General features: G+C 48.2%; 1 protein-coding gene across 2 annotated transcripts in view; it reads right to left on the minus strand.

Moving 5' to 3' along the window:
• The window catches only part of Rhpn2 (rhophilin Rho GTPase binding protein 2), a 55946-nt gene that overhangs the window by 14659 nt on the left and 16197 nt on the right, over positions 1-25090 (minus strand). For both annotated transcript variants that reach the window (XM_059274919.1, XM_059274927.1), the window contains exons 2-9: positions 23319-23434; positions 17737-17865; positions 14492-14567; positions 7554-7631; positions 7099-7223; positions 5730-5896; positions 1476-1663; positions 920-1076 (exon numbers count right to left, since the gene is read on the minus strand). In XM_059274919.1, coding sequence (XP_059130902.1) covers positions 920-1076; positions 1476-1663; positions 5730-5896; positions 7099-7223; positions 7554-7631; positions 14492-14567; positions 17737-17865; positions 23319-23434 — 1036 coding nt within the window. The remainder of the gene's footprint in view (positions 1-919; positions 1077-1475; positions 1664-5729; positions 5897-7098; positions 7224-7553; positions 7632-14491; positions 14568-17736; positions 17866-23318; positions 23435-25090) is intronic.

A 25090-nucleotide genomic window follows, 5' to 3' on the forward strand; every position in this document is an offset into this window, starting at 1 on the left:
GCTCAGTGGTTAAGAGTGCATACTGGTTTTGCAGAGGACCTTAGTTCAGTTCCCAGCATTCACATCAAGTCGCTCATAACTACCTGTTATCTCCAGCTCTGGGGCATCTAACATCCTCTTCCGGCCACTGAGGGCACTGCACTCACATGTACAGTCCCACATACAGACTCATCTGTGGTGGTTTGAATGAAAATGGCCCGTATAGGCTCATATATTTGCAGGGTTAGTCCCCAGTTGATGAACTGTTTGTAAAGGATTAGGAGGTGTGGCCTTGATAGAGGAGGTGTGACACTGGACGTGGGGTCTGAGGCTTCAAAGGCCACACTAAATCCAGTGTCTTTCTTTCTCTCTCTGCCAGCTGCCTATGGATAAGGATGTCGCTTTCGGTTCCTTCTCTAGCACCATACCTGCCTGGTGCTGTGTTCCCTGCCATGATGGTCATGAACTAACCCTCTGAAACTATGCAAGCCCCCAATTAAATGCTTTAGTCACTGTGTCTCTGCAGCAATACAAGAGTGGCTATGACAACATAAATTAAAATTCAAAATAAATATTAAGAAATAATGTTAAGCTGAGCATGGTGATGCATATCTTTAATTCTATCACTTGGAAGGCAGAGGCAGGTGGATCTCTGTGAGTTGGAGGCCAGCCTGGTCTACAAAAGGAGTTCTAGGACAGCCAGGGCTACACAGAGAAACCCTGTCTCAAAAACAAAACAAAACAAAAGTTATTTATCCCCCTGACTCCCATTAGAGTGGTCAACCTTTAATTCCACAGGCCTGTGTGATAGTAACTTTGGGTCAGTGGGTCCTTTCCACCTTGTACCTTTGTGGTGTCCAAGGCAGGAAGGAAGACAGTTCCCACTCAGCTCGACATCCCCCAAGAGTAGCAAGCCCACAACCCTGAGCCCGAGCCTTACGCTGGTGATCGATGAGGAGGGTGGCGGCAAAGTAGTGAGCCAGGGCCCCGTAGTGGTGGGCCTTCACATAGGCCACACTGGCCCACGAATACGGTATGTTCTCTTTCACTGGTTCCTGGCTCATGGCTGTATGCAGCTGCCGGTAGGCTTCTGCCACCTGAAATAGAAGGGATGTGGGCAAGGAAAGCCTGGCACAGGGGCCCTCCCAAGCCTGGCTGTGGAGAAAGACTCCTTTCTTCTAAGCCAAATCAATCCTCTGCTGGAGAATGCTCCAGAATGTAGGCGCAAAGCCAAGCAAGTCCACCTGCTGTCAGCGTTGGCGCTAACAGAGGATCAAGCAACTGTCATTAGGCTGCTTTTTCGGCTCAGCTGCAGATGGACTGATGATCCCTATCTGAAACACCAGTACCTGCCAAGCAAACGCAGGCTGGCCACCTCAGTGGCATGTCGCTCAGGGTGTGGGCGAGCTGCTGCCATGACCCCCTCTGCTGCTCCTAGGCACCTGTACCAGCGGATCCTGCCCACCCAGAAGTCACAGGAACTAAGAAGCCTTTACCTTGGCGGCCTCCTGAGCCACCTTTACCAGCACAAAAAACTCGTTCTGGATCCCTGGAAGGCAGACTTTCTCAAACACGCTTTCTTGGGCTTGGGCGAGCATCATTTTGATCAGCACACTGAGCATGGCGGGGCTCATGTCGTAACTTGGAGTATGAGTGAATGTCTCTTTCAGGTAGTTTAAAACCCCTAGAATCAGAATATGTTGTTCTTTAGTAGGAAATCACACTTATTTTTTCATGCTGCTGTAGAGAAAGAAGAAAGAAAATACAACAGGTTTGGGGGTGTCAGTCATCGATGAGTACCTGCACAGCACACAGGAGACCCTGAGTGTGAACCACGAACCATGCAAAGAAAACTGTCTGTCTATCTATCTGTCTGTCTGTCTATCTATCTATCTATCATCTAACTATCTACCTATCTATCTATCTATCTATCTATCTATCTATCTATCTATCTATCATCTGTCTGTCTGTCTGTCTATCTACCTACCTACCTTTTAGCTAATGCACATATACAACTTATACATACTTCTAGTATTATGCACACATGTACGTATATGTGGCAGACATCTATAATTTATATATGTACATGTAAAGGTGGCACACACTTATAATCCTAAAGCATCTTGAAAATGATGTATTTTGCCAGGTAGGTAGCACACACCTTTAATATCCGCACTAGGGAAGCTGAAGCAGGACGATGGAGAGTTCAAAGACATTCTGGGCTATAGGACAAGACTCGAGTGACTCTCAGTTGCCATGCTATCTAGCCGTGGCACTTCTTTGTGCAGACCTAAATAATTGTGTGGAAGACCTGACTGCTACTTGGACACCCATTCTCACTGCAGCACTAGTCCCAAGAGACAGCAGGTAGACCGCTCTAAACGCCTGTTGATGGGTTAACAGGTGACCAAAACATCTACACACACACACACACACACACACACACACACACACACACACACACACAGGAGAATATTCTTCAGCCTTAAAAAAACTGAGGGGCTGGAGGTAGATTGTGTGCTTACAATGTGAGAGTCCCCAGGTTCAATTTCTGGTACCACAAGTCAAATGAGGAATGTGGTGGCCTAATGTCGGCACTGGAGAAGTAGAGGGAGGGGGATCTCTGTGAGTTCTAAGCCAGTCTGGTCTACAGAGAGAATGTCAGGCCTCCCAGGGCTGCACAGTGAGACCCTGTCTCAAAAGCTGGGGACTGCAACTCAGATGTGTGGATAACATTTTATGCTGAGTACAATGAGCCAGCCACAGAATGACAGATAGTACAGGATTCCATTCAGTGAGGTTCCTGGAACAGTCAAACTCAGAGGCACAAAGTAGAACAGAGGTCACTAGGAGCTGCAGGAACAAGGGAAGGGACATGGCAATCTAATAGGTACAGATGCCAGGTGTGGTAGCACACCCCTGTAATACCAGCACTTGGAAGCGGGGAGCAGAAAGATGGCCAGATGACCCCGTCTCAGTAAGCGAATAAAAGCCTGAATGAATAAGGCCTGCTCCAGTGTGCACAATGAGGCCACGCTGGAGCTGGAGGGAGCTGATGGCTGCACAGGGCACTTCATGCAACTGAGCTGCACACTTAAAAAAACTGCCAACAAGAAAATTGTATCTCATGCATATTTACCACAGTAAGAAATAGTTAAAACTGTAATTTATGACATCTCTACCTCATCACAGTGTTTTACATTGGATTCTCTTTGAAGACATTTACATACGCATGAAGCAAGGGAACCAGCTTTGTTTCTGTCCCACCCGGGAGATTCCATCCATGACTGGGCATGTGATGGAGAAAACAGAAAGCCGGTGGGGTGAATGAGGGGTGCCAGGGCTTTTCCCTGGGGAAGCCTCCATTGGACATGCCCACACTGCCACCCTCGACTGACTTCCTGACACTTAGAAGAGTTAACTGTGGCAAGCAGTGACTGATGGTTAACCTGGAGCTGAAGGGGACTGGACTGCATGCATCCCATCCAACTGGTTCCTCTGGTTTTGCTGCCCCAAAGAAGGATGGTGTCTGCTCCAGGCTGTTTGCCCCGCTCCTTCCTCCATCCCCGACTGTCCTGTTACTAAGTTTCTCTGTTTGTATTTCTGAAGCCTTGGAGGCAGGTCACAAAGTGTGACTCCCTAAGATTCCTCAGAGGTCAGCCACAATTACACAAGCCTGCCATCCCAGAATGCCAGAGACTGAGAGTTCGGGGCCAGCCTGAGCTAAATATTAACAAGCCCTTGCTTCCATGAGTCAAAATGGCAAAGCTGTGGTACTTCACAGGTCTTAGAGTGATGTGTCCAGGCAGGCTCATGCAGGGAGAGGAAAAGATGAAGCATGGTGAGCGAAGGGATGCTAGGCTGCAGAGGTGAGTGGTGGCACACACTTGTAATTGTGGCACTCAGGAGGCCGAGGCATGACAATCACCTCAAGTTCAAAGTCAGCCTAGCCGACATAGTGAGTTAAAGGCCATTTGGTTGACACAGTGACAACCTGTCTCAAAGGATTAAAAAAAAAAAAAAAAAACAACACCCAGCTATCAAACTGGCCGCTTGGACGGTCACCCTGTGGTCTGCATCCCAACTGCTATTATTGCCCTCCATCCTGCAGACACGGGGCCTGCTAGACAGCAGCAATACAGCCTCCGCTGCCTCGATCAGTGCCAGACTGGCCCACTGCACCGACTCTCATGACCTGGCCCTTACAGCTTGGTGCTAAGCTGGTTTTCTTTTGGCTCTGATTCTCGTTCAAACAGGATGAGCTGTAAGGGTGAAGTCAAAACAAGCCGATCGAGGTGGCACACACCTATCGTCTCAGCACTTGGGCTGAGGCAGGAGGACCCCAAGTTCCAGGCCAACGTGAACTACAAAGCAAGTTCCACCCCGGCACTGTAGAAAAAGCAGCTGGGAGCGTGCGCGGTCTCTGGAAGTGACAGAAGCAGCAGGCTCTCTCCTGGTGCATGCTGCCTGACAGCGCTGAAGTCGGCCGCTGCAGGCTCTCTCCTGGTGCATGCTGCCTGACAGCGCTGAAGTCGGCTGCTGCAGGCTCTCTCCTGGTGCATGCATGCTACCTGACAGTGCTGAAGTCGGCCGCTGCAGGCTCTCTCCTGGTGCATGCTGCCTGACAGCGCTGAAGTCAGCCGCTGCAGGCTCTCTCCTGGTGCATGCTGCCTGACAGCGCTGAAGTCGGCTGCTGCAGGCTCTCTCCTGGTGCATGCTGCCTGACAGCGCTGAAGTCGGCCGCTGCAGGCTCTCTCCTGGTGCATGCTGCCTGACAGCGCTGAAGTTGGCCGCTGCAGGCTCTGCAAACTTGGCCGATTAACACAATATGAAAGTGCAGATAATAACAGTAATTCCCTTTATCTGAGGTTCAGCTTTGTTCCAGCTCAGTTACTTTCAGCCAACTGTAATATGATAATGTTACATGGAAAATTCCAGAAACAGGCAATTCATAACACTGATCCCCTTGTATTGTTATCATTGTTCTGTTTTTATTGTTTTGTTAATCTTTGACTGTGCCCAATCTATCACGGATATGGACATATTACAGGACTTCTTTCTTCTGTCTTCCTTCCTTGTCCTTTCTCCAAACCCTTCGTTTATTGCCTAGAGCCTCACACATGCCAGGCAAATGTCCTACCCCCGAGCTCCGTCTCCAGGCCTCAGAGTGTTTATAGTTTCATGCATGTGTTGGAACATGTTCCCTTATGCATAGATTACTGTATTGACTGATACAGTAACAACTAATAGAAAATTCTAAAGACTACATCTTCACCAGTTAAGGCAAGTTACTGTATTCCCATCATTGAGAAATATTCCTGGCCATCACTGATGCCACTCACCTGGAAAAAATTAATCATTAACAACAAGCCTCACTATGCATATGAACCCTAGTGGATTGAGATCACATGATGCCAACCATTGAGTAAGTCTCCTGACCAAGAAGTTACACAGTCATTCCTTTCTCCTTTATATGTGTGGTATTATAGATTGACCCTAGGGCCTCCTTCACGCCAGTCAAGCCTTCTACCTCTGAGTCACGCCCCCCCCAACCCCTCACTGGTGGATTTCAGGTAAGTGCTCTTTCTCTGGAGTCATGCCCCGAACCCTTGTCAGACTTGTAAGGCATTAGTACTGGGTGGGTCTGCAGAGGACCCATGCAATGCTCTTGAGCTGGGGACAGAGCCAGCACCATTGGTGCCACTCGGTGGGTTCGAGACTGTAGCATGGCTGCCCTGGAGGACACGCACCTGCAGCTCTCTGGAAGGCATCCACTGCGCTCTCCAGCCCAGCCTGTGTCTGCCGGTTACTGCGGGTCCCAATCTGGGTGTAGAGTGCCCCGATGTTGAAAAGAATGCTGGCCTTCTCCAGCAGCAGGTTCTGCTGGCTGACTGGAACCCCAGTGAGGGAGTCATACCTATGAAAAACAAACAGGTCCTGATCATACAGATGACTTGGCTAATTAACCCCACTTCTGGGCACACAAGAACAAAAGCTCACTTCTCACATGAAATTCAAAGATGCACACACAAGCAATCAGGCTTTTGTTTCCAAGCAAGATGATAGGTCTGACTATATGTGTAGTGGATAGTTGTTCTGACCTTGAAGCACCGCCCCTAGAGATGCAGCAGGTAACTGCTCCATGAAGTACATCCCTTAAGACCTGGGATGCACATAGGCATCACTCTTGTCTCTCCCTCGTGGGACTTGGATAAGGGACTGGTTCAGGTGGCCAGAACAGCGTTCTAGAACCTGTGACAATTTTTCCCCTTAATAAATTCTTTGCCCTTTAAAAAGACTCCGTGGATTTTCTCGTTTTATATATATGGGGTTTATACCTATCATCCCAGCACTTGGGAGGCTGAGGCAGGAGGATCATGAATTTGAAGCCAGCCTGGGGTATACAGAAAGACCTATCTCAAAAGAAAAAGAAAAATATCCCTACAAGCCAGACCTGGTGGTGATGCCTATCATCCTGGCATCCTGGCTGAGGCAGGAGGATTGTGAGTTTGACAGTCTGGGACACCTACCAAGAAACCTTTCTCAAGAAACCATATTAATCTTTAAATGATCATGGAAAAGAGTCAAATGTTTTGTTTCAAGTTTTAAAATCTCCTTCCAGTGGTACACATCTATCATCACAGCACTTGGCTTGCAGACAGGAGGATTGCAGCCAGTTTGAGGTCGATTTGGGACTACATGGTGAAATCCTGTCTTTTAAAAAAAAAAATTCTCTTTTTGCTGTCCATGTCCCTGGGATCAAACTCAATTCCAGCTCACAGCCACACCCTGCTCCATGTAAGAAAAGAATCTTCTCAAAAAGAAAAAAAAAAATTGTCTTGCTTCTCATTACTTCCACCTGAGAACTCTGGATCTCCCTCAATGACAAAATGAACACACACACACACACACACACACACACACACACACACACACACACACACAAAGGCCCCTTTCTGAGGCTCGTATGAGAAGCGAGAAGCCACAGTCACAGTTTTCCATCTCTGGGTCTTTACACAAACACAGATTTGCAGACAGTCCCCGCCCAGGGACCTGCTAGCAAACACCACAGTAAGAACATAGAGGTGTACAGCAGAGGAGACCCCAGAGAGCATTTACCAGGTAAACAAGAGCCCCATGTGGCGGGTGGCCGGGAAAAACCTACTCTCCACAAAGCCCAGCTGGATGAAGTAGGACATGAGCAGCTCAACCCCTGCCTCATCCCTGCTGGGGGTTCGACAAGCCTGAAAAGGAAGACATAGGGTGTAAGCAAGGTGCGGATCGTGGTCCAGGCCCATCCCTGAACACTCAGACACCTTGCCGTGGGTGTCATGAACTCTAGGAGAGGCAGTGGAGGAGGAGGAGGAAATGAGGAATCCTGGAACCCAGCCCCGGCCCCAACACGGGCAAGTCTCACCCCTTCCACTGTCTTCTGACACAGCATGGATACCATGGATGATCCCGACAGCCCCTCTCCAAGCCCAGCATCCTGGACTGTCTAAGGCTACAAGTGTCATTCATGGGATGTCCGAAGCCTTGGCAAGCAGAGCTGACTGGCTGACTGCTGCACTTACCTGCCGCAGGTCCATAAGATCTGCAATGTCATCTTCGTACAAATAGCTGTCTTCGCTGTAATGTTCCAAGATAAAATCCTGTTAGGAGAAAAAGACAGGGTGGGAGTCAACAGCCGTGGCTGCAACTGGCCGGGAGCTGTGTGCCCTGCGTGTACAAGGCCCTGGGTTCTGCCCCTGAAGGGACACAGGCCACCACAGCACGTGGCTCTGGTGGCCTTGCCCTCCTCCCCATTCCCTCTGCCTTGCTAAAACCCCTTAGATTCCATTCCTAAAGCTAGCCACAAGGTCTGTTCCCTTATTTGGCCACTTCCTCCTCCTGAGGTTGACTAGGTCCAGCAATCAGAAGCCCCCTTTGGCTCACCTAATTAACATGCCCAATTAAAATGAAACACTTCACAGTAACACAGGGGTTTCCCCTTTACCTTTATATACCACCATTTTCCTGTGTGCCATGTCTGTCTCCTCTCTATCCAGAGGCAGTCCTTTGTCCCTCTGGGACAAACACCCCTGCCCCCTCTCCCTTTGTCCCTCATCCTCCATCTCCTTTACATCAGCACCCTAGCCCATTCCTACACAGACCTCCCCTTCTTCTCTTCTGAAGAATGACACCTGCCAGGCCATTTGCTGCTGTTTTTCTGCCTGAGTCAGAAAGCAGCCACTTTAACTTCTCTTCCCTGCTTCCCTGGTGTTTGGCTGTGGTTTGTGCCTAATCTGGGGTCTGGAAGGGAGGCCCCCCCCATACGGGAATCTGCTTCAGTCTCAGCATGAGGGAAACCCACCAAGTCAAAACCACAAATCTAGCTGGTGTTGTGGTGCACACCTGTAATCCCAGCACTTGGGATGCTGAGACAAGAGGACTGGCAGATTTGAGGCCGCCCAAGCTACATGCTGAACAGCAGGACAGCCTGAGCTGTTGGGGAATATTATTTTAAGGTATTACTTTTGTTTATGTTGCATTTGTTTAACTCTGTGAAGCTGGGTTACTGTGCCTGTGTAAAACATCTGATGGTCTCATAAAGAGCTAAATGGCCAATAGCAAAATAAGAGAAAGGATAGGCGGGGCTGGCAGGCAGAGAAGATAAATAGAAGGAGAAATCTGGAAGAAAAGGAAAAATAGCCAGCGAAGGAGGACATCAGGGGCCAACCACCCAGGGCCAAACAGCCAGCCACAGAGTAAGAAACAAAGAAAGGTATACAGGAGTAGAAAGGAAAAGGCCCAAGGCCAAAGGTAGATGGGATAATTTAAGTAAAGCGGGCTAGAAACAAGCCAAGTTAAGGCCAGACATTTACAAGTAAGAATACACTTCCGTGTGTGATCTATTTGGGAGCTGGGTGGCGGGCCCTCCAAGAGAGTAAAAAGAATAAAAATACCAACAACACTGAGCTACATACATGACAGCCTATCTTTAAAAAAACAAAAAACAGAACCAAGTGGGCTGAAGAGCTAGCTCAGCGGTTAAGAGTGTGAGGGTCACTCTCCAGGGGACCCAAGTTAACCCATGTCAGGTGGATCAGCTTCTCCGATGTCCAGCTCCACAGGACCAGATGCCCCCAGCCTCCTTGAGCACCTGCACTAATGTGCACAAACTCCCCCCCCCCAATACTACTTTAAAAAAAAAACTTTTTTTTGGTTTTCAAGACAGGGTTTCTCTGTGTAGCTGTGGCTGTCCTAGAACTCACTCTGTAGATCAGGCTGGAAAAATAATAGTTCTTAATGCAAAGAAAAAAAATTGAAGGGAAAAATGTCTCTAAGGGTTAAGTGATGATACATTAACAACTTCTGAGAGACCTGCAAGTGCTCAGACCCTCCACCTTTACTCTGCCTGAGGACTGGACACACGGTCTTCTGAGCCAAGGCGACCAGCCTAGGGACGTCTGGAGGGAAGGGGGACCTTCATGTGAATGGCCTGGTGGTTAGACGTATAAGATGCCCCAGTACAACCCTTTAATTGAGAGCACAACAACCATTGTTTAACAACTGCTCTGAGTTCATGTGGCCGTTCAATGGACAATGATGGACACTTGCTAATGCCAGTCACTGTTTGAAGATCCTTCCCCTTCACCTGGCTCACAGTGACACAGGGGAGGTGACCCACAACAGGTTAACAGGATATACAAATTAGAGGAATATCCCTCATCCAAAACACTTGGGAATGTTGATGTTTCTTGAGTTCAGACTTTTTCAGATTTCAGATCAGTTGTATACACATACTATATTTTGGGCCCCAAATATAAGCTTGATATTTTTTTTTTTCCTTTTTAAAAGGTTTTTATAGACAGGCGGCGGTGGCACACGCCTTTAATCCGAGCACGGGGAGGCAGAGCCAAGTGAATTTCTGTGAGTTCAAGGCCAGCTTGGGCACAGAGAGGCCAGGAGAGGGCGCTGTTTCCCCTGGAACTGCAGTTACAGTTTTGCAAGCCACCATTTGAGTGCAGGGAACTGAACCAGGGTCCTCTGCAAAGCAGCCAGTGTTGACAACCGCTGAGCCGTCTCTCCAGCCCCAGGTCCCGTTTCAATACATGCTTTGTACATGTAGCCTGAGGATTTTCTTACACAATACTTTAAAGAAATTTAGTGTAACTGGGCAGTGGCGGTTGGTACACACCTATAATCCCAGCACTCAGGAGGCAGAGGCAGGCAGATCTCTGTGAGTTTGAATCCAGCCTGGTCTACAGAGCAAGTTCCAGGACAGCCAGGGCTACACAGAGAAACCTTGTCTCAAAGAACCAAAAAAAAAAAAAAAAAAGAAAGAAAGAAAGAAGGAAGGAAGGAAAGAAAGAAAGAAAGAAAGAAAGAAAGAAAGAAAGAAAGAAAGAAAGAAAGAAATTTACTAAAGTAGCCTAAATAAAAGTTGGGGAAGGGGGTTTCAAGAGATGGCTCAGCAGTTAAGAAACATGGCTGTTCTTTCCAAAGGACCCAGGTTCAATTCCCAGCATCCACATGGAGGCTCACAACCATCTGTAACTCCAATCCTAGAGGATCTGATGCCCTCTTCTGACCCCCAGGGGCAGCAAGCATGCATATGGGGCACAGACATATATGTAGACAAGACACCTAAGTACAAAATAAAAGAAGAATAAATCTTAAAAAAAAATCAGGGGGGTGGGGAGGTGGACAAAATGCTCGCTGCACAAGCATCAGGATTTAGGATTGCATCCCCAGCACCCATGAGTAAAAGTTGGGTCTACAGTGCATGCATGGGACCCCAAAGTCTTGGAGACAGGACCAGATAACCAGATACTAGGAGTTCACTGACCCAATACTCCTAAAAAAAAAAAAGAAGAAGAAGAAGTTGGATGAGCACCAGGTTCAATGAAAGATGCTGTCTCAGAACAAGGAGGTGGTTCAGGGAAGACCAGAGCAAGGCACTCACGAACCCACCAAAGCTGTGGCTGCCTGCACAAGATCTGCACAAGAGCAACCCAGTCCACATTCCAGCCTAGCAGGGAGGGCTCACAAACTCTCACCCCCACTGAGAAGCTATTGACAGCAAAAGACTTCCAAGAGAGGGAAAGTTAACTTTCTTTAAGGGTGTGGCCCATAGTAGATCCACTCTGATCCCATGGGTGACCCTGTATCCCTGAGTATATGGGCAGCTCAAACAGGATTTGGTGGGTTATAAAAATAAAAAGGCATAAAATTGGGAAGTGGTAGGGGAGTTTGGGGGGGCGGTGTGTGGATCTGGGAGGAGTCAGGAGAAGGAGGGTAAATATGATCAAAATACATTATATGTCCAGGTGGCACACACCTTTAGTCCCAGCACTCGGGAGGCAGAGCCAGTCAGATCTCTGTGAGTTCGAGGCCAGCCTAGTCTGCAGAGCGAGATCCAGAACAGGCACCAAAACTGCACAGAGAAATCCTGTCTCGAAAAACCAAAAAAAAAAAAAAAAAAAAAAAAAAAAAAAAATATATATATATATATATATATATATAGAGAGAGAGAGAGAGAGAGAGAGAAAGAGAGATAGATAGATAGATAGATATATGAATATAAAAATGCTCCAAGAGCTAGTGAAATATTATATTAAAAAAATAAGATGTAGTCAGGCAGTGGTGGTGCACACGTTTAATCCCAGCACTCGGGAGGCAGAGCCAGGAAGATCTCCATGAGTTTGACACCAGCCTGATCTATAGAGGAAGTTCCAGGACAGCCAGGGCTACAAAGAAACCCTGTCTCAGAAAACCCCAAATTAAATAAATAAATAAATAAATAAATAAATAAATAAATAAATAGAGTGGAGCTCAACAGAGGAACACACCCAAATTTAACCCCTGGTCTCCACGCACATATATGCACAGGTAAAGACACCCGCAAAAACACGTACATATACAAAATAAAAACTAAAGTAAAAGTCACTAATGAAAAAGTAAAACCAACATTTGGGGGGAAACTTGCCAATCCACAGAAGCAGATACACGTGGCAGCCAGATGTGGTAGGGTACAGCTGGAACCCTAGCAGTTAGAAGGCTGAGGCAGGAAGATGGATTAGCTACATAGATACCCCATCTCAAAAGGAAAAAACAAAAAGAGCAAAAACAGGAGCTGGGAACGTAGTTCAGTGCACTGGCCTAGCCATTTGTGCAGCTTTGGGTCCAATCTCCAGTGCTGTTAAAACATCAAGTTCCATGTGGTGCCATCCTGGAGAAGTGCAGGCAGGCCTGACTGCCAGGAGTTCAAGGCCAGCCTGAGCCACATGTGACCCTACATCAAAAAAACAAATCAAACCAAACCAAAAAATACTGCCCAGAAAAGAAATTTATTTTGATGGCATTTCTCCCCCATCTCCTAATGCTGGGACAAGAGCTCGCGGTCTTAATGCTAGGCAAGCACTCTTCACTGAAGTACATTTCCAGCCTTGGTGAGGCTTGCTAAAAAATATGGCTACTTTAAAGCTTATGTTCTTAAATAGAGTGAATCACTTCATGACGCTTGCCTGACCTAACATTCCAAAGAAACACAGGTCCGGCCTGGATCAAGTTCCTCAGCCACTCCTCAAGCATGAATGTGGAATGGAGAAAATGTAAAGTCTGCTAATTGGTCTCATTTTTGCATGACTGACATCTGCAGGCTCCTTTTTAGGCTAAAATGACACGGCTGGAAACCTCAGCTGAGCAGTGGTTGGCCATGTCCACAACACAGTTTTTTTGTTGTTGTTTTGTTTTTTTTAACTCACTTTAATGTGGAATTTGGCACGTGACCTATTTGGATCTCTCCGGATGCCATAAAATCCCCAGGTTTCTATGACATGAGTCGCCTTTTAAAAGGCCTGCATTCTTGTAACCCTGGCACTAAGCTAAATCTTAAAGAAACAAAGCCACAAACACAATGGAAGACACTCCTTCAAACACTGCCTAGAGCCACAGAGCGATGGGGGGTCACAGCCAGAAGTTCACACACCTGTGAGAAGGCAGCAGAAGGCGCCACTGTTCAGACACTTTCCTCCCAGAAAATCAAGTTCCCAATAACCAGAGTCCTAAATTGCTACTACCTGCCCTTCTCCAAGCAGAGTACTCCCCTCTCACAGGGATGTGGCCTGGATTTGACCAGAACAGAAGTTTAAAAAAAAAAAAAAAAAAAAAAAGGAGCCTGATGAGGTGGTACACACATTTAATGCCGGTACTTGGGAGGCAGAAGCAGGTAGATCTTTGAGTTCAAGGCCAGGGCTACATAGAGAAAGAAACCCTATCTCGAAAAACAAACAAGACCCTGGAGGGGTTGGAGACATACATGACTCACTGGCGAAGAGCTGCTCTTGTAGAAGACCTGGGTTCATTTCCCAGCACCCACATGGTAGCTTACAACCGTCTCTAACGCCAGTTCAGGGGCCCTCTTCTGGCCAATGCCAGTACTGCATGCACATGGTGCACATACATACATGCATGCAAAGATCCATACCAATCATAACAATACCAATAATAATTTTTAAATGCCCCTTGTGAAGGCTTATTTGTACCAAGATGAACAGTCTCTGTTTGAGAACAGAGGTGAAACAAAGATGTTTTCAAAGTATTAACCAACTGTTCTTAAAAGATACATTTCGAGCAGCTGGAGAGAGGGCACCTAGGTTGAGAGCACTTATTGCTCTTGCAGAGGACCTGGGTTAGGTTCCTAGCACCAACACTAGGTGGCTTGCAGCTGCCCCTCACTCCAGATCCAGGGGATCCAACGCCCTCTGGCTTCCAAGGGTGCTTCATGCACATGAGTTCCAGCTTGGGCTACACAGTGAGACTTTCAAAGGGAAAGAACAGGGAGGTGGCTCAGAGGGTAAGGACACTTGCTGCCAAGTCTGACGACCTCAGTTCTGTTCCTGGGACCCAAATGACCGGAGAAAAGACCCAACTGCAAATTGTCCTCTGACCTCCACACACCCATAAGGTCTGCAAGTAAACACACACACATACACACACACAGCACATACATATACACACAACACAAACACACAGAGCACACACAAGTAAATATATGCATACACAAATGTAAATTTTTAAAAATCTTTGAGAATAAAGACACTAAAATAGAGTATAATCTACCTTTGGTTAGGCACACAAAAGGAACTACAAAAAAACAAAAAACAAAAAACAAAAACACAAAAAAACCCAAAAAAAATTAAAAAAAACAAAAACAAAAAAAAGGAACTACAAAATAACCAAACACAGACTATGAACACAGCTCACTGTAGAGTGCTTGCCTGCGTGCACAGGTCCTGGGTTCCAGTCCCAGACAACAGAGGGGCAGACAGGGTCAGAAGCCACCACAGATGACAGTGAGTCTCAGAGGATTTTGTGAATACACAAAATTCTCTTTGTAAGTGGCCAAGTGAGGTCTCGGGGTCACCTTACAGACATCAGTTGACACTGGAATCACAGTACCTAAAGCCACTGCAAAGAATATGTCACCATTTCCCCCTGAGCCCAGAGCCCACTGTTTGAGATTTACCTTGAGGACGACTGAAAAGTCAACTTCTTTGGTTTCCTTCAGGCCGAGAGGAATCAGAGGGATGGTGAAGGCCTCCCTATAAGAACACAAAGGGTACAACATGTCACCATTTCCCCCTGAGCCCAGCCCAGCCCAGCCCCTTCACACCCACGGCCTCGCCACCCACAGCCAGCTCAGGTCCTGACCCCCATCCTCTAGGTCAGCACCCTTCCTTCTGTTTGAAGAAATCAACCACCAGTATCCTAAGATGCTGGATACGACAGCCTAACTCACCAGGCCCCTACTGTGGTGATACATTGTGTGCCCTAATAAAACATGCCTGAAGATCAGAGAACAGAACAAGCCACTAGATTATACATAGAGGCCAGGCAGTGGTGGCACACACCTTTAATCCTAGCACTCAGGAGGCAAAGATCCAGATCTCTGTGAGTTCAAAGCCACCCTCGACTATATGAGATTGATTCAGTCTGCAAGAGAAACAGAGCCAGGCAGTGGTGGCACACATCTTTAATTCCAGTACGAGACAGGAACCAGAAACCTTTTTGGCTGAAGAAGCTCATAGAGGCCGATTGGCTGAGACCTTTTCAGGCTGAGGAGTCCGAAAGGTAAGATATGGCAATGGCTTGTTCCTTTGTCTCTCTGATCTTTCTGCATTTACCCCAATATCTGGTTCCGGATTTTTTCTTTTTTTTTTTTCTTTTTTTTTTGGTTTTTTTTTCGAGACAGGGTTTCTCTGTGTAGCTTTGCGCCTTTCCTGGGACTCACTTGGTAGCCCAGGCTGGCCTCGAACTCACAGAGATCTGCCTGGCTCTGCCTCCCGAGTGCTGGGATTAAAGGCGTGCGCCACCACCGCCCGGCTCCGGATTTTTTCTTAAGACTATTTAGGAATCTGTGTTACACCCTGCTGTGTTGGTCTAATTCATCTCTGTCTTAGCCCGCTATGGGCAACTGTGCTAGGGTTAATATAGGGCTGCCCGAGTGCACGAGGCTCATGTCTGGGGTTCTCACTGCTCCACACGTGCATTTTGCCACACTGGACCTCCCTGTAGGCTACAACCACTGTCACCTCCCTCTTCTACTCATCACCACAGCATGTCCGTCCTGCCCCCAACATCTCCCACGATAGAACCTGTGGCTCTCAGAGCTCTCTTTTTTTAGGGGCGTGTCATACCGTGTTTCTTATTGCACATACCCCCAAAGGACACTTTGTCACCCCACAGATTGACCTGTGAATGCTCCCTGGACCTACATTCCTAAGGGCAGGGCCAGAAGGAAGTGTTGTGTTTTGCAAATAGGGATTTAGCTCTTTGACCTGTAACAAGAGACCTCCATGGGCTGCTGAGCCTGGCCCAGAGAGGAGGCCAAGAATGCTGGGCAGGGTTGAGTGGACCGCGGCTGAAAGCTGAAACTGCCTTGGTGGTACAGAGGTGCTAAAGGTACGTGAGACCCAGTCCAGGCATGTGGCCTCCCCAGAAGACTGAACCCTGGTGGAAGCTGCTAAGTCTGGGTTTGAGGCCCCAGGCCTCCGGTGCTCACCTCATGCAGGGCAGCTACTGCCCAGTGAGAAGAGGAACCACAGATACGCTGAAAACTCAAGCCACTAGGCTACCTCCACCCCAGGGGGGCACTAACAAGACTTTCTGTGGCCTGGGCCTCTCAGAGTTTCCTCATTTGCACACTGAGATCATGTCTTCTCTGCCCAGCTCACAGAAGTGTTGAAAGATCTAAGGTACTAAGAAAGAGACGACTCTTTTGGAAAACATGCAAGGTGTTGCCTGGAATCCTCATGTCCCTCTGCTTTTTTGGTGACAAAGTAAATTAACTGAAGCCACTGTGAGGAGTGGCCACATGGGGCTGCAAGCGCCTCTCTTTGTAGGAAGAACAGCCCTGATCTTCAACACAGCAAGCGGGAGCCCAGACTGTGCTACCACCCTGCCTGGAACGAGTGAGCCTCTTAGCCCGTATGCACAAAACACTAGGTTCTAACGTCAGAGCACAGGCTCAGAGAATCTTGCCCAGGGGGTGGGGTTGAGGGGTTTGTTGTTATTTGTTCTCACATGGCTTTTGAAACTGCACTAGGAGTCCACAGGTAAGCCAGACACAGGTGTCATAGGCCAAATAACCAGCAGGGTTCCAGGCATGAATGCTTGTCTCCACCTTTGAGAACCGCCCCAGGTGACATACAAGGATCAGTATTAGGAAATGCGCATTCCAAGGTGACTCAAAATTCTCCAGTGTCTTCATTCTGTTAATCCAGGCAACTATCTCTGGTTTCCACTCAGACTCACCCACTTCTTGAGAAGGCTCAGCTTCCCCACGCAAAAGGCATGGGAACTACTTCCTTGGGACATTTTGGTTGTTTTGTTTTGTTGTGATACTTAGGAATGGGCCTTGGGCAAACTAAGCAAACACTCTACCACTGAGCCACTTGGTACCTCTCTAAAGATTCTAGGCAGGGGCTCTACCACTGAGCCATGCCCCAGCCCTTCACTGGAGGATTTTAGACAGGTGCTCTACCACTGAGCCATACCCCAGCCCCTCACTGGAGGATTCTAGGCAGGTGCTCTACCACTGAGCCATACCCCAGCCCCTCACTGGAGGATTCTAGGCAGGTGCTCTACCACTGAGCCACACCCCAGCCCCTCACTGGGGGATTCTAGGCAGGGGCTCCACCACTGAGCCACATGTCCTGACCATTTTATTTTTTTACTTTGACGCAGTATCTTGCTATGTAGCATGAGCTAGCCTCAAACTCATGATCCTCCTGTCTCAGCTTACTGAATAGCTGGGATTATTGCCCAAGCTACCAGACCACATTGATTATTTCTTCTTAAACATGGGTAACTCTCCACACCACCCTCTGTGGTTCACCTACAGTGAGCAGAGAAATAAATCTCTGAGCATTTCTGAGTGCCTCACCTCAAATGCTCCCTGAGGAAAGGGTTTGAATCTCAGCATTCATTTCTCAAATATTTAACAGGGTCCTTTTCTAAAGGATCCCCACTGTACCATCTTCTATGGGGATTTGGGTGGGTTCTCCACTTTTCAGAGTAAAGTACGTCCATCAAAGCAGTTTATTCTTTTTGGCATTCAATCCACCTTCCAGTTCTTTCCCTACAAACCTCACAGGTTCATCCCTTTCACCCCAGTGGCGCTGCCCCGTCCACTACACCAGCATCCTGTAGTATCCTGGATGCAGACACACTCTCCGGCCCAGGGAGCATTTGGAAAGCCTGCTCACTCACTCGGTGCCCTGGTACACTCCCACGGAGATGTTGAGTCCCTCCAGCTCCTCCTTCAGCATCTGCAGGTCTGAGTTGACGAAGCTCAGCTCCAGGCGGACCTGTTCCCGCACCTTCTGGTTTGTGGCCACTCTGTTGGGAGACAGAGGGGGGAGGAGGGGGAAGAGAGAGGGAGAAGACTCAGCCGGTGACCTTGCTGAGCCATTCCCACAAGGAATCTCGGGGTGATGGCTATTAGATGCAATCGGATGAGCTACCCCAGAGACCCTGAGCTATCCTGACCACACCAGCCAACGGTCAGGCCTAGGATGTGGCTAGCGACACTGAAGCTGCTGGGCATGAATCCCGAGAAAGCCTTGAAAGGAATTAGCCTTGAGAAGACCAAAACCCAACCCAAACAAAACCTCCTCTTGTCACCCAAGAACAGGTCACAAATTATCTCCTTAACCCGTGGGAGGCAGAGACAGGAGGACTAAGAGTTTGGGGCCAGCCTGGGCTACCAAGTGTGACTGTCTCACCGAAAAACCAATCAAAACAAAACTTTGACTATGGATCTGATCATGCACAAGGCTGGCGAGTCGGCCAGTGGTTAAGTGTGTGCCACTCTTGCAGAGAACTCAAGTTGGATTCCCAGCACTCACGTCAGGTGGCTGACGGCTGTCTGTCACCTCAGCTCCAGGAGGATCTGACACCTCTGGCTTCCTCAAGCACCAGCACTCATGTACTCATGTGTACACATACACACACACACACACACACACACACACACACACACACAACCACAACAAAAAGAACACAAATCTTAGCCAGGTGTGGCTGGTGTATATCATTAATGCCAGCTTGAGAGGCAAAGGCAGATAGCTCTCTGTGAGTACAAGGCCAAAACCAAAGACAGATAGATTGATAGACAGACAGACAGACAGACAGATGATAGATAGACAGATAGATATACCTTTCAAAAAGGGAGACTATACAGAACCTGACAAAGAGCACCTATCCATGAGGCACACTCCCAACCCATACTTTGTTTTTTGTTTTTTTCTAGACAGGGTTTCTCTGTGTAACCCTGGCTGCCCTGGAACTTACTCTGTAGCCCAGGCTGGCCTCGAACTCACAGAGATCTGCCTGCCTCTGCCTCCTGAGTGCTGGGATTAAAGGCGTGCACCACCACCCGGCTCCAGCCCACACTTTTACCACTCCCTGTTGTGCCAGAGCCTTGTCTACCACGCAAAGTTCCCATGTGACCATGATCTTCTGCCTCAAGTTCCAAGGATTACTTTGATTTGGTAAGAAGTATTCCCAAAGGCTGACGTGCTGAAGGCTTGTTATACAAGCCATGCTCAGAAATGGGGATTTGAAGACATGCTGGATCACGAGGGTCTCTGACTTCATCAGCGTTGACCCACTGATGGGGTCATAATGGGATGGCATTGTGGGGCAGTGGTGGGAACATCAGGAGATGAAGCCTCGTTAGAGGAAGGTCATTAGGTGCATGCCTTTGAAAGATGTTCTTTTCCCTCTCCCGAGTCACTCTGCTACTCAGCTGCCGTGGCATATATGCACCTGACACAGGATATTCACCTTTTCCTTGGGCCCAGAATCAATGGATCCAGCTGACCATGGACTGGAAACTACCATGAGCTAACTAAATCCAGCCTCTCTTTTTTGTTGTTGTTTTGTTGTTCTGGGTTTTTTTGTTTTGTTTTGTTTTGTTTTGTTTTTGTTCTTCAGGACAGGGTTTCTCTGTGTAGCCCTGGCTGTCCTGGAACTTGCTCTATAGACCAGGCTGGCCTTGAACTCACAGAGATCTGCCTGCCTCTGCCTCCCAAGTGCTGGGATTAAAGTCATGCACCACCACCACCTGGCTAAATGCAGCCTCTTTGAAGTTGGTTTTTGTTTTTGTTTTTGTTTTTCAGATATATGTCACAACAATGAAAAGTCCAATGCAAAAATAAATGGGAACTTCACATTCTGGCCCATGTGTCCCTATTTCCTTCCATGTGGTGCTGGGGACGGCACACAGTGCTCTGTAATTGAACCACATCAGCTCTTCATTTCTGGCTTAATCTCATTTTCTTTCAAACCTTTTAGTAAAACAGTCCCTCTGAGAACAGGCTCCCCTGACTCCTGTCTCCCACATGCTTTGGAGACCGTACTGGGACAGTGTAAGACTCTGGCACACTGTCTTTACTCTGCCAGTTTGTCCTGGCAGAACTGTTCCCACCTCCCACTCTGCGTGGTGGCAGTGGGTGGGGGTGGGGTGTTGCCACCCTGTGCCCCATATGACCCTTAGCTGAGACATCAGATATGTCCCCAGTGTGGGAAAAAGGCAGGTCTAGGATCAGGCATCAGACTGAAGGCCAAGAGGACTCAGGCACCCCCCTGCACAGCTGCTGGAGCCCCTAGGAACGGATGTGAGCAGTCATTAACCTCACTACAGCCAGGGCCACCCCAGCCTGACCCTGGGGCCCGGCCATCACAAAGTGAACTGAAGGCCTGTGACTCGCTCACTCGGGTGTCAGTGCGTTAGTTTTTCTGCCCTTAAGTGGTTGCCAATAGTTAAAAGTTCATAATCCGAAGATTTTAAAACCCTAACGTGGTGGTACATGCCTAAAATCCTGCATCTGGGAGGCAGAGGCAGGTGAACCTTGAGATTCAGACCAGCCAGGGCTACAAAGTGAGACTTTTTTCTCCACAAAAACAAAAAAACAGACTAGGACTGCATTTCAGTGGGCAGAGTGCTTGCCCATACATGAAACCTGTGTGTGATAGCAAACACCTGCAATCCCAGCCCTCAGGAGTCAGAGGCAGGAGGATCATCACAACTTCAAGGTCCAGCCTAGGCTACATAGTGATTTTCAGGCCAGCCAGGGCTACATAGTGAGACCTTGTCTTAAAGAAAGAAAGAAAGAAAGAAAGAAAGAAAGAAAGAAAGAAAGAAAGAAAGAAAGAAAGAAGAAAAAGAGAGAAAGAAAAGGAGAGAAAGAAAAAGAAAAGAAAGAAAGTAAAGGCCTGGGTGTTGCGATGCATGTCTGCAATAGCATCGCTAAGGAGGCTGAGACAGAAGATCTGCCAACTTCCAGGCCAGCCTGGGCTATATGCTGCATACCCTCCCAGCCCCACCATTCTCATAGTTCCCAGCATGGAGCTGTCCAGCCCCTTCCCTCACCAGCATGTATACTGACACACAAAGCCTCAGAGTGAGGCTCTCCCGATTCAGTCTGACTAGCAATGGAAGGCCATCTGGGGTTCAACCAGGATGGTTAAACAGCCTGTTCTCTGACCAAGAACTAGTTAATGAAAACTGAACAACCCAGTAACTTGCTTTAATCTCTCCGTCTCATACAACTATTTGGTACTGCCTCACCTTTCTCAAGGGAGGGACAGGAAGCGGGAGGGCAGAGTACTGCCAATGCCCAGCCTGGAGGGCACTTCAAAGTGCCGGTTATCTCCCACCAAGCTCCAGGAAGCTCACTGTCTCCTGGCTGACACAGGGAAGGGGAGGACCTCACGGGACACAAACCTCCCCGCTCACAGCGCCTGCCCAGTCGTGGCAGCGGCCTGTGCAGTTAAAGGCTGAGACCCCTGTTTCCAAGCCTGCACTGATTTGGATGTTTCCCCAAAGGCCCTCTTGCCCACACTGTAACTATCCGCATCTAGGAAACTTAGTGGGACACCTAGCAATCTGAGGCTAGGACAGCCAGGCCCAAGTACGACAGTAATGACCTGCTGCTGGTAGTGGCAGCCAGGGACACTGTGGGGCCAGAGTGAGGCTTGGCCTGATGCCCTCCTTGGTTTCCGGAAGCTTCGGTGTCAGGTGAGGTCGATTAATAAATACCCCAGGGTTTCCTCCAACAACAGTCTCTAAACGGGGGTGTTTAACTTATCAGTCTCTGGGAGAATCATTTACAACCCTGCCCCACCCTCCGCCTACCCGCCACACAACTGCTAACCTGACCGTTTGACTGAGCCTGGCCTGGGCCTCAGAGAGGCTGTTCTGTTAACAGAGCAAGGCAGGCGGAACGGCCCAGTATCTGCTACAAAAACTCCAAAGCAGGGCCGGCCAGGCGGCTCAGCACATAAAGGTGCTTGCTGCCAAGGCTGACAACACGAGTTCAATCCCCAGCATTTTACACGGTAGGGGGAGGGAACAGACACCACAAAGTCATACGCTGCACATGGACGCATGCCCACACATGCACGAAGAGGTAAAAGCAGGAGAATCAGGAGTTCAAGGTCATCTTTAACTGCGTAGCAAGTTTTAAGCCGGCCTAGACTACAAGAGACCCTGCCAAACCAAAGAACTGCCCTGTAAGCCTCTGGGGGATGCAGGGCCGGGGGGCTGGGAGATGGGTTGGCAGGTCAAAGCACCTGCCTCTCAATACTAATGACTTGGGTTTGCTGTGTGCTCCAAGAGCCAGCCTCAATGAGGTGGACCAATACCCAGAGCTGTCCTCTGTAGGAGGAGACTGCGCTTTAGTAAACAAAAGCGAGCTGGCACACTGCACTTAAGGGGGTGGGGAGGATTTACAGCCGTCTAGACAAAGGTACAACTTTAGTGAATTCTGCTTGATAAGTAACTGTTTTATCCCCACGGCACAGCAGTGAATACCCAGCACCACCCGCTCTGCCTCTCTCATTAACTCAATCCTTTTTTCCTAGACAGGGTTTTGCTACTTTGCCCAGGTGTCTCCAACTCTGGGGTTCAAGCAATCCTCCTGCCTCAGCCCACCCTCAAGTAGCTGAAACCACAGGTATGTGCCACCATGTCCTACTTACGACTCCTTTCATTAGAAAGGTAGACACTGGTAATACAAATGTCCTACGCTTTCCTTTCTGTTCTCCCTCCCTTATCCAGTCAACACACATTCACCAGTGACTCTCTCTACCAGACGTCACTCTGGGCAGTGGAGAAAGGAGTCACGTGTGGAACAAATGCTGAAACAGTAACTGTACTTCCGAACAAGATGGCTACGGCTGGGGGCTGGAAGGATGTTCATCAATTAAGAGCACTGTCTGCTCTTGCAGAGGACCTAAGTTCTGTTCCCAGCACTGGAATGGCAGCTCACAGCCATCTGCAGTTCCAGTTCCAAGGGATCTGCAATGACCTCTCTGGCCTCCGTGGGCACCAGGTTTCACATGATGTACACACATGAAGGCAAACGCTCATACACATAAAATTAAAGTAAACAAATCTTAAGTATACATATAAATGTACACACACACACACACACACACACACACACACACACACACGGGCTTTTTTTTTTTTTTTTTTTTTTTTGGCTTTTCAAGACAGGGTTTCTCTGTGTAGTTTTGGTGCCTGTCCTGGATCTCATTCTGTAGACCAGGCTGCCTCGAACTCACAGAGATCTGCCTGCCTCTGCCTCGAGTGCCACCTGGCTAAAACATCTCTGTCTTTAACATGAAAAGATCTAGGCAAGAAAAGGACCTGTCTAGATGACCCCAGATGAGAAAGAATCTCAAAGCTGAAAAGCAAGATCCCAGCTGTATGTCCATCAAACAGACAGGTCCTCAGGAGAGCCAGGGCTCCTGGCCAGGGTAGCAAAGCCAGAGGTACCCACTTCAGAAGGTTCTCAGCTCCTGTCCGCATCCGCACAGCCTTCAGGATCTGCTGGTTCAGGGCAGCTCTTTGATTCTGCAGCTTGCTCCGGCCAGTTTGCGCAAGGGGATTACAGCCCTGACGGGAAAATGAGAGACACCCCTCAGAGGTCAGTCACACCCAAAATGATGGCATTCCGTAGAACAGAAAAATAAACAAACACAAAACAAAACAAAACAAAACTTAACCAGTCCATAAAGTCTCACCAACACGACTGCTCAAACATGAGCTGAACAAGGGAGACACCAATGGACATGCTGAAGTGAATAGGGAAAAGCTGCTCACGAGGCCTCAACCCTACACAGGGAACCACAGGCCACTGAGGAAAGCTGGGAGTGGGAGGGCTGGATCTCCCCAAGTAGGAGCACACCAGTTTGTGTTTAGAGTACCAAAGGGTCAGCCCTGAAAACATACAAATGTAACATTATACGAACCGGTTATATTTAGGAATATACATGTGTATACATACACATATATGCATGCAATGGCAATTATTGAAACAGTGACCATGAATTTGAAGGAGGGTAGGAAGGAGCAAGGAAGGGTTTAGAGGAAAGAAATGGAATGGAGAAATGTGGCAAATATAATCTCAAAAAAATTTTATGACGATATAGAAAATATACAAAATAAGAAAAGGCATAAAAATGCAAAAATCATGATAACACAGCCCCTAAACAAATACTTTGTGGCCGGACGCACCTATAATCCCAGCACTCAGGAGGCAGAGGCAGGCAAATCTCTTGAGAGTTCGAGGCCAGCCTGGTCTACAGAGTGAGTTCCAGGACAGCCAAGACTACACACAACAACAACAAAAACCAGACACTGTGAGTTGGTCTCTTTTGCCCCGGTCTATTCTCCCACCATGATGGTGACACTGGCCACCCTCTTCCCACCAACGTGGTATATAGCATCTCTGTTTAAACCAGCCCACTGGTAGCTCATTACAAAGGTACCTGTTGCCTGGCACAGGCCGAATCTCCAGAATCCAGGAGGGGGGCAAGTGGTGGTGATGATGAACCACTGTCCACACTCTCCCTCAGAGCACAGTGCACCAACCTTATCAGTCAAGAGACGGTGGGAACACTAAGAGCTGGGCTCCCAGACACTAGCCAGGGCCATTCGAAAAGCCGCCTGGGGTCTGCCATGTGACCCTCTCCGGCACAGTGGTACTCACAGCTCACTATGCTTTCTTACTGTGCTCTCAAGAATTTCCCTTTTGGGACCCGAGAGATGGTGGTTAAACACATGTACTGCTGTTACAGGAGACCTGAGTTCAATTTCCAGCACCCATGTGGGATTCACAGCCACCTCTTAATTCCAGCTTCAGGGGGATTCAACGCCCTCTTCTGGCCTCTATGGGCACCTGCACTCATGTGCACATACCCCTACATGTACCCACAGCCACATATATACATATATATATATATATATATATATATATATATATATATATATATATAATAAAAAAAGAAACAATACATAAAAATTTGCCTTAGAATACATTGTTCCTTAAAGACAGGAGCAAGGTACAGTGATACACATCTATAATCTCCAGAAAGAGGATTTCTGCAAGTCCCAGGCCAGCCTGGGCTATAGAGCAAGACCCTGTCTCAAAAATAAAAACAAAAAATAAGCAAAAGAGGCTGATGAGATGGCTCAGTGGGTAAAGCCTCCTCCTGCCAAGCCTGAGGGCATGAGTTCAAACCCTGGGACCCATGGGACAGAAGGCGAGAA

This window comes from Peromyscus eremicus, chromosome 1 (assembly GCF_949786415.1).
Source record: "Peromyscus eremicus chromosome 1, PerEre_H2_v1, whole genome shotgun sequence".
Lineage (NCBI taxonomy): Eukaryota > Metazoa > Chordata > Mammalia > Rodentia > Cricetidae > Peromyscus > Peromyscus eremicus.